Below are 10,700 nucleotides of genomic sequence, written 5' to 3' on the forward strand. Positions count from 1 at the left end.
TAGCCTAGGCGGCACCACCGTAGCCTAGGCGGCACCACCGTAGCCTAGGCGGCACCACCGTAGCCTAGGCGGCACCACTGTAGCCTAGGCGGCACCACCGTAGCCTAGGCGGCACCACCGTAGCCTAGGCGGCACCACCGTAGCCTAGGCGGCACCACCGTAGCCTAGGCGGCACCACCGTAGCCTAGGCGGCACCACCGTAGCCTAGGCGGCACCACTGTAGCCTAAGCAACACGCACACTTAAATATTTGCAAAGTAATCACAAATTGACTTCCGTGGCAAGCTGCTGTCGGTATAAGAGAGGCTGAACCGCGTTTTTATTAAACCTTAAACAAATGTCTTGGCTTGAGACGATGTCTGGTATAAATTTCAAATAAGTATTGTGCACAAAGTCTTGTCGAAAGAGTTCAGAGTCTGTCGGGAGGCAGAATTGCGCTCTATAATTGCAGAGTTCACAGATAAAAATAGTTAATAAGGTTTCTCAACATTATAAAGTGAGGAGTTCGCCAGGAGGACGTCGAGACGGGAGGACGTCGAGAGGGGAGGACGTCGAGACGGGAGGACGTCGAGAGGGGAGGACGTCGAGACGGGAGGACGTCGAGAGGGGAGGACGTCGAGACGGGAGGACGTCGAGAGGGGAGGACGTCGAGAGGGGAGGACGTCGAGACGGGAGGACGTCGAGACGGAAGGACGTCGAGAGGGGAGGACGTCGAGACGGAAGGACGTCGAGACGGGAGGACGTCGAGACGGAAGGACGTCGAGATGGGAGGACGTCGAGATGGGAGGACGTCGAGATGGGAGGACGTCGAGATGGGAGGACGTCGAGATGGGAGGACGTCGAGACGGAAGCACATTCCTAAGCACATCAGCGCCTGGGGGAAGAGGGACAAGAGTGTTAGGCTCAAACACGATATTTGTTAAAAAAAAAATACTAAACCAATCAAATGTACACCAAGATCATAAACAGTAAATACAGGAAGAGGGAATACAAGCAATACATAACTATGTACAGGCTCACCATAGCCCGTGTTACTTGGAACATCTTGTTCCAGGTGGCCAATCTTTAACATAGAAGCAATAAATATGGGTGGCGGGGGAGTATAAACAGTCAATAATGGGGACAATAATAGAACAATTCACCTCTTCTGACAACCAAAACAAATGGGGTGCTCACGTTTTGTTTTTTTGATCCGTCCAGAGACCCCCAAGTGGGTATGCCTGATCACAGTACGATGGTAATAATGACACATTCTCGTGTTCAATGCCGACACTTTCCCCTCGACTCTACAACCCTCTACACATATTTGATTACCAGAGACTGCGTCTAGCTCCTTGATAATGACTAGGGAGCGTCTGTGACAAAGGGACCCGCGGTATACACCCAATTTATGGGTCGTTGGAAACCGTAAATATTGATTCGTTCTTTATGTAAATGAACCAAAAGCCCAGATTTTGTAAATATTCCAAAATAGCTAAACTACTTGTTGATAAATTCCGCACGACGGGAGCCTGTCGTAAGCCCTTCGACAAGGGGACACAGGTGGATATTGAGTGCCCAAATGAACCATAGAGACGTTAGAAAGAATTTTTTCAGTGTCAGAGTAGTAGACAAATGGAATGCATTAGGAAGTGATGTGGCGGAGGCTGACTCCATACACAGTTTCAAGTGTAGATATGATAGAGCCCAATAGACTCGGGAACCTGTACATTAGTTGACTGACAGTTGAGAGGCGGGACCAAAGAGCCAAAGCTCAACCCCCGCAAGCACAACTAGGTAAGTACAAGCACGTTTCAGTCACGAATACCGCGCGAAAGCCAGCCCGTCCTCCTAAGGTTTCCCATCGGCAAGAAACTGTCGTATTAAAATGACTTCCAAACCTACCAGAGGACCCAAGACAGAAAACGGGACAGTTTGTGAATTTTGCGGGCCGCTATCATTTTTCAGTACGTCAATTTTTGGCCTAAGGAAGAGTATACGTTAAAATGCGGCGTTTTATAAAGAGGACAGGTTGTTATGAACAAGCTAGGATAGGCAGGCACGCTAGGATAGGCAGACACGCTAGGATAGGCAGACACGCTATGATAGGCAGGCACGCTAGGATAGGCAGGCACGCTAGGATAGGCAGGCACGCTAGGACAGGCAGGCACGCTAGGACAGGCAGGCACGCTAGGACAGGCAGGCACGCTAGGACAGGCAGGAATGCTAGGATAGGCAGGCACGCTAGGACAGGCAGGCACGCTAGGACAGGCTGGCACGCTAGGACAGGCAGGCACGCTAGGACAGGCAGACACGCTAGGATAGGCAGACACGCTAGGATAGGCAGACACGCTAGGATAGGCAGGCACGCTAGGATAGGCAGGCACGCTAGGACAGGCAGGCACGCTAGGACAGGCAGGCACGCTAGGACAGGCAGGCACGCTAGGACAGGCAGACACGCTAGGATAGGCAGGCACGCTAGGACAGGCAGACACGCTAGGATAGGCAGGCACGCTAGGACAGGCAGGCACGCTAGGACAGGCAGGCACGCTAGGACAGGCTGGCACGCTAGGACAGGCAGGCACGCTAGGATAGGCAGGCACGCTAGGATAGGCAGGCACGCTAGGATAGGCAGGCACGCTAGGACAGGCAGGCACGCTAGGACAGGCAGGCACGCTAGGACAGGCAGGCACGCTAGGTCAGGCAGGCACGCTAGGACAGGCAGGAATGCTAGGATAGGCAGGCACGCTAGGACAGGCAGGCACGCTAGGACAGGCAGACACGCTAGGATAGGCAGACACGCTAGGATAGGCAGACACGCTAGGATAGGCAGACACGCTAGGATAGGCAGACACGCTAGGATAGGCAGACACGCTAGGATAGGCAGACATGCTAGGATAAGCAGACACGCTAGGATAGGCAGACACGCTAGGATAGGCAGACACGCTAGGATAAGCAGACACGCTAGGATAGGCAGACACGCTAGGATAAGCAGACACGCTAGGATAGGCAGACACGCTAGGATTGGCAGACACGCTAGGATAGGCAGACACGCTAGGATAAGCAGACACGCTAGGATAAGCAGACACGCTAGGATAAGCAGACACGCTAGGATAGGCAGACATGCTAGGATAAGCAGACACGCTAGGATAGGCAGACACGCTAGGATAGGCAGACACGCTAGGATAAGCAGACACGCTAGGATAGGCAGACACGCTAGGATAAGGAGACACGCTAGGATAGGCAGACACGCTAGGATAAGCAGACACGCTAGGATAGGCAGACACGCTAGGATTGGCAGACACGCTAGGATAGGCAGACACGCTAGGATAAGCAGACACGCTAGGATAAGCAGACACGCTAGGATAAGCAGACACGCTAGGATAAGCAGGCACGCTAGGATAAGCAGGCACGCTAGGATAGGCAGACACGCTAGGATAAGCAGGCACGCTAGGATAGGCAGACACGCTAGGATAAGCAGACACGCTAGGATAGGCAGACACGCTAGGATAGGCAGACACGCTAGGATAAACACGGTTTAACTGGGTTAGGCCAAGTTGGGTTACATGTTCGATGATAGATTTAAATCTTGGGATCCCGGCAGTACAGCTTGGTTCGTTGTCGACACAATATCCAGAATTCCGGGTTCGAATCCCTGGCGAGACATAAATGGTCGGGCATATTTCTTTTTACCTAATGCCACTGTTCACCTAGCAGTAAGCAGGTACTCAGTAGTTAGTCAGCTTCTTGTGGTGTTGAATACACACATGTATATGAATGTATTTGAATACACACAGGCTTCCTGTCCCGCCGCCACAATGAAATATATTATAAATAAATAGGTTTGCCTAGATTTCTACCTTAAACTTTCCCTATTGGTGAACGGCAGGAATTGGCTTCAACGTTCCCTCGTTAGAATCGCTGGGTAGTTAGTGAAGGCAATATGTATACTTAATAAATAATTAAAGATTCGTTATAATATTTCAGAAACACAGAAATATTCTCACTTTAACCGTCGCTTCACGAAATTAAATAACGATTAAGACCCTCATTTTCCTTCACTACTTGAAGTGAAAACGGGAAGCCGAGCTAACAAGGCCCTTAGCCTCAGCTGTAGAGCAACTCGTCTGAGGTCAGAGGTTAAGGGTCGAATGTCAGGGTTCACCGACCAAGGTCAGAGGGACTCCGAGGTCAAAGGTCAGGGACATACAAGCCTGTAGACTGGTGGTTACGATAAAGGTTTATGAATGTAATATCCAGAGATTTGTAGGGCGCTGAATAAAAATAAAATGAGCAGAGACAGAGACTGACAGACTCTGTCATCTTCGACGTTTGGACATACGAGTTATATATTGTAATTTATCAAGACGAAGATCCACCCGATCCATTGGGCCTAGAGAGGGCACAATGCTCAGCTGCTCAAAACGCAACTTTTTATACAACAACATAACTTTCGGATTTTCACCAACGTGCAACAACGGAACCTCTGCAAATATTGAGCTACTGCAGGAGACGCCGCGGATGGATGACTATATTAGCATAGAAACACGGGAAAGATTCCGGAACGATGTGCATCTCAAGAACTGGGTAAACATTGTTTATACACATACACCGAAATGTGTATATGCATATACAAAGTTTATTTTAGTCCTGGACAATGTTCAAGACTAAAATATGCTTACTGGTTGGTGAGTGAGGTATTGTGGTGGGCTTTGTAACCCTCCAGAGGTTGATAGGCCTTAAGCCCATCACCAAAACATATCGACCACCAGAATGACCGACAATATTTGCTCTGTGTACGATTGTTCATAACAGATCCCAGTGGCCACAATATTTCAGAGTAGTGTCGCTTCGACGTAGAATCGTTACGAACGTTAAATAAACGTTTCGTGACGTTGGACGTTGAACTGGCGTTTGTCTTGGATATTGTAACCCCCCCCCCCCCCGAGGTAATACCTTCAGCTGGGTGTGTAAAGCTTTGACCTCAGCCTTTGACCTCGGCCTTTGAACAGCATTATCTCAATTTAATACATCCTCGGTCATCACACAAACCGCCTACCAAGTTTAATTAAAATGGATAAGGCCGCTTTTGAGAAATATTTCTGAGCTTGGTAATCTTCACACCATGGACACGCACACACTATCACACACCCTCACCCACATATAGCCTACCTCTCAGACCCACTATTCACTTCAGACAACCCCCTAGTTAGTTGCCCAGACCCCCATCTACCCCCTAGACCCCTGTCTCCCATAGCCCCCCTCTGCCTCTCATCCTCCTCTTTATTCCCGAGAACTTCACATCTCACAACCACTCATTGCAGATAAGACTGCATCCGTCTTTCACCTGCTGCACTAAGGCAACACACACACACACTAAGGCAACACACACACTAAGGCAACACACACACTAAGGCAACACACACACACACTAAGTCAACACACACACACTAAGTCAAATGAGCTAAATTAACTCTGGTAACAGTTTCAAAGAAGGGTCTCAAGGTTTGGTACACCAATGCTGATGAGGTATCCAATAAAACCGAGAAAATAAAAGAAAGGGTTAGCGAAACAGATCCCGACGAAATTACAGTAGTGGAAATTGAAGTAAATGATATGATCTCTTGGTGCAATTTTACCAGGAGGATACCAAGTGATAAGGAAAGAAAGGAGACAGAGGAAGGGGGGGGGAGGGTGGCACTCCTAATAAAGCAGAATAAAATGGAAGTTTGAGGAACTAGAAAGTCAGAGAACTAATGGAAACATAAGCTCTGGACTTGGGACTATCTTGAGGTTATCTTGAGATGATTTCGGGGCTTTTTAGTGTCCCCGCGGCCCGGTCCTCGACCAGGCCTCCACCCCCAGGAAGCAGCCCGTGACAGCTGACTAACACCCAGGTACCTATTTTACTGCTAGGTAACAGGGGCACAGGGTGAAAGAAACTCTGCCCATTGTTTCTCGCCGGCGCCTGGGATCGAACCCAGGACCACAGGATCACAAGTCCAGCATGCTGTCCGCTCGGCCGACCGGCTATGACAGCAGATGGGAAAAGGATTGTGATCTTGATAAACTACAATCCCTTCCCAAACAGAAGAAGACCCAGGCGCGAATATAATGACAACAAGGCATGCATAGATGAACTGCAGAAGGCATCAACAATACACATAATGAGAGCAAAACTACTGGCCATGGGGGACTTAATTGAGATCAATTGGGAGTCAAGAAATCCCTATTACGGGGAGCAAAATTAGTGGTAGTTATAGGAATTTCCTAACACAACATGTGCAGGAAGACAAGGGAAGGAGGAGGGGATACACCGAGCCTATTAGACCTGATTTTCACCCAGAATGAGGAAGATATTACGAACATCAGTCTCCGTGGTGTAGTGGTAAGACACTCGCCTGGCGTTCCGCGATCGCTTTGTCATGGGTTCGTATCCTGGCCGGGGAGGATTTACTGGGCGCAAATCCTTAACTGTAGCCTCTGTTTAACTCAACAGTAAAATGTGTACTTGGTTGTAACAACGATTTTTCGCGGCGGGGATCGTATTCCAGGGACCTGCCCGAAACGCTACGCGTACTAGTGGCTGTACAAGAATGTAACAACTTTTGTATATATCTCAAAAAAAAAAAAAAACCATGAAATACCACTAGGAGCCAGTGACTATTGTGTCCTAGTCTTTGACTACACTATCAAGCTTAGAATTGTGACCACGGTGCAAGGAGAGTAAACTACAGGAAAGGGGATTACAAGAGGATAAGGGACTATCTGGGAGAATTGCAGTGGGAGGAAGAACTTAGAGGAAAAACAGTCCAAGATATGATGGACCTGGTCAATGCAATGAAGCCAAAGAGTTCTGTTCCAACGGTAAGGAAAAAGGAAGGAGGGAGTAACCCATGGTTTAATAGACAGTGTCAGGAAGCAAAACTGAGAAGCAGGAGGGAGTAGAGGAAGTAACAGAGGACAACAGGAGTAGAGGAAGTAACAGAGGACAACAGGAGTAGAGGAAGTAACAGAGGACAACAGGAGTAGAGGAAGTAACAGAGGACAACAGGAGTAGAGGAAGTAACAGAGGACAACAGGAGTAGAGGAAGTAACAGAGGACAACAGGAGTAGAGGAAGTAACAGAGGACAACAGGAGTAGAGGAAGTAACAGAGGACAACAGGAGTAGAGGAAGTAACAGAGGACAACAGGAGTAGAGGAAGTAACAGAGGACAACAGGAGTAGAGGAAGTAACAGAGGACAACAGGAATAGAGGAAGTAACAGAGGACAACAGGAGTAGAGGAAGTAACAGAGGACAACAGGAATAGACGCAACAGAGCAAGGAACAAATACATAAATATAAGGAGAGTATCAGAATTAAGTTATGAGGACGATATTGCTATCAAAGCAAAAATCTACCTAAATTACTAGTCACATAAGAAGGGAACTGACAGTGAATGAGCAAGTGACAAGACTACAGAAAACGGGAATATGGGAAGAAACCGGGAATATGGGAAGAAACCGGGAATATGGGAAGAAACCGAGAATATGGGAAGAAACCGGGAATATATATATATGTCAAGCTCAACAAACCCAAATGTAGGACTAAGAACAGATGCTTTTTCACCCCCAGGGTTATAAACCCATGGAACCGCCTACCTGCCGAAGCCGTAAATATAGAAATAAACCAAAATTTTAAAGCACAACTGGAAAAGATCATCAAGGCAAATGGGGGGGATATACCTTTGACAAGCTGTCGGCTTCCTGTCCTCGTCGAGGCCACTATCACTAGTGGCCCTCAGGTAAATTCAGGCAAATATGGGTTGGGGCCGGCCGCAGCTTGAACAAACACGGCTGAAGGATTTTTTTCTTTTTTATTAACAAGCCTAAGTATATAGAGCAATATGGTGGCCCCAATATTCTAGATGAAAGACTACACAATGTAGGTCAAAAACTAGCTACAGCTTCATCGAATATTCCCATCTCAGAGGAAGGTTAGTCATGCATTTATTTAATTATTATTATTGATTTATATACAAGAAGGTACATTAAGTTTATGAGAGTACAAAGCATTGATGTTTTTACATTCTTGTAAAGCCCCCAACCCGCATAGTGTATCGGACACGGTACATGGCATCAGGGGAGAAAATAGCAGCCTCAATACAAAAACAAATCAACTCTAACTAAACAACAACTTCACTAGAAGGTGAAGGGACGACGACGTTTCGCTCCGTCCTGGACCATTCTCAAGTCGTATTTTAGCCACGTTATTGCGACTCATCGCCTCCAACAACTTCACGATGTTTAACAGTTACCCCAGGAGTGTACGCACTTAAAATGTCTTAACTAACCAAATAACACAAACACTCATCTGTTGCCAAAAGCATACATTTGTAACCGTCTAAAAGTCCCGCTTGTGTCCATTGAATACCATTATCAGTAAATTTAGTATGAAAATGGGTTGATTTAGATCATAGGAAAAATGTTGAAACAATTTCTCTATGAGCAGAGGGAACTCTCCTACGGTAAACAGCCGAGAGTGCTCAGACATACCAGGCTGAGGGAAAGGGGGGATGAGAGGAGACATGATAACAACGTAACAGATACCAAAGCTAATTGATGGGGTGGACAGAGTCCACCGTTACGTTCAAAACGATGGGACCAAAGGACACGGGTGGAAGCTGGAGACACAGATGAGGCAGGACCAGAGGACACAGGTGGAAGCTGGAGACAGATGAAACAGGACCAGAGGACACAGGTGGAAGCTGGATACACAGATGAGGCAGGACCAGAGGACACAGGTGGAAGCTGGAGACACAGATGAGGCAGGACCAGAGGACACAGGTGGAAGCTGGAGACAGATGAAACAGGACCAGAGGACACAGGTGGAAGCTGGATACACAGATGAGGCAGGACCAGAGGACACAGGTGGAAGCTGGAGACACAGATGAGGCAGGACCAGAGGACACAGGTGGAAGCTGGAGACACAGATGAGGCAGGACCAGAGGACACAGGTGGAAGCTGGAGACACAGATGAGGCAGGACCAGAGGACACAGGTGGAAGCTGGAGACAGATGAAACAGGACCAGAGGACACAGGTGGAAGCTGGATACACAGATGAGGCAGGACCAGAGGACACAGGTGGAAGCTGGAGACACAGATGAGGCAGGACCAGAGGACACAGGTGGAAGCTGGAGACAGATGAAACAGGACCAGAGGACACAGGTGGAAGCTGGATACACAGATGAGGCAAGACCAGAGGACACAGGTGGAAGCTGGAGACACAGATGAGGCAGGACCAGAGGACACAGGTGGAAGCTGGATACATACATTTATTATTATTAACATCTTCATTGACAAAAATGATTTACAATATTGCCTAATCTGAGGAATTCAATTAGATCTTATTAAAGTGAGGATAATGCTGGTATTTACTGTCAAACAGGACAGAGGGCCATACACAAGACAATAGGTCTAAACTCTACGCTGAAGCACACATATATACCATGGTTACAATACACTACATAAGACTGTATACACGTTTCAACGTACGAATATGTAAATACAACTTGCTATTGTGCACTGCCACACAAGGTCAGGGAGGGGTTCATAAGAGATGCTACTGAGAAACTATATTCAATTGTTGCTTTTTCTTTAAATGAATGAAGACCGTGGGTTTGGGAGAGCCAGTGAAGACCGTGGGTGTGGGAGAGCCAGTGATGACCGTGGGTGTGGGAGAGCCAGTGATGACCGTGGGTGTGGGAGAGCCAGTGATGACCGTGGGTGTGGGAGAGCCAGTGATGTCCGTGGGTGTGGGAGAGCCAGTGATGACCGTGGGTGTGGGAGAGCCAGTGATGACCGTGGGTGTGGGAGAGCCAGTGATGACCGTGGGTGTGGGAGAGCCAGTGACGACTGTGGGCGTGGGAGAGTGACGACCATGGGTGTGGGAGAGATGACCGTGGGTGTGGGAGAGCCAGTGATGACCGTGGGTGTGGGAGAGCCAGTGATGACCGTGGGCGTGGGAGAGCCAGTGATGACCGTGGGCGTGGGAGAGCCAGTGATGACCGTGGGTGTGGGAGAGCCAGTGATGACCGTGGGTGTGGGAGAGCCAGTGATGACCGTGGGTGTGGGAGAGCCAGTGATGACCGTGGGTGTGGGAGAGCCAGTGATGACCGTGGGTGTGGGAGAGTCAGTGACGACCGTGGGCGTGGGAGAGCCAGTGATGACCGTGGGTGTGGGAGAGCCAGTGACGACCGTGGGCGTGGGAGAGCCAGTGACGACTGTGGGCGTGGGAGAGTGACGACCATGGGTGTGGGAGAGATGACCGTGGGCGTGGGAGAGCCAGTGATGACCGTGGGCGTGGGAGAGCCAGTGATGACCGTGGGTGTGGGAGAGCCAGTGATGACCGTGGGCGTGGGAGAGCCAGTGATGACCGTGGGTGTGGGAGAGCCAGTGATGACCGTGGGTGTGGGAGAGCCAGTGATGACCGTGGGTGTGGGAGAGCCAGTGATGACCGTGGGTGTGGGAGAGCCAGTGATGACCGTGGGTGTGGGAGAGCCAGTGATGACCGTGGGTGTGGGAGAGCCAGTGACGACCGTGGGTGTGGGAGAGCCAGTGACGACCGTGGGTGTGGGAGAGTGACCACCGTGGGTGTGGGAGAGTGACGACCGTGGGTGTGGGAGAGCCAGTGACGACCGTGGGTGTGGGAGAGTCAGTGGCGACCGTGGGCGTGGGAGAG

At 49.3% G+C, this 10,700-nt stretch overlaps 1 protein-coding gene across 1 annotated transcript in view; it reads right to left on the minus strand.

Moving 5' to 3' along the window:
* Window positions 1–9,616: 9,616 nt before the first annotated feature.
* The window catches only part of LOC123757671 (mucin-2-like), a 36,888-nt gene continuing 35,804 nt past the window's right edge, over window positions 9,617–10,700 (minus strand). The window contains exon 2 of the mRNA XM_069327467.1: window positions 9,617–10,700. This exon is cut by the window's right edge and continues 1,949 nt beyond it. Within this exon, the coding sequence (XP_069183568.1) occupies window positions 9,617–10,700 (1,084 nt within the window).

This window comes from Procambarus clarkii, chromosome 19 (genome assembly GCF_040958095.1).
Source record: "Procambarus clarkii isolate CNS0578487 chromosome 19, FALCON_Pclarkii_2.0, whole genome shotgun sequence".
NCBI lineage: Eukaryota > Metazoa > Arthropoda > Malacostraca > Decapoda > Cambaridae > Procambarus > Procambarus clarkii.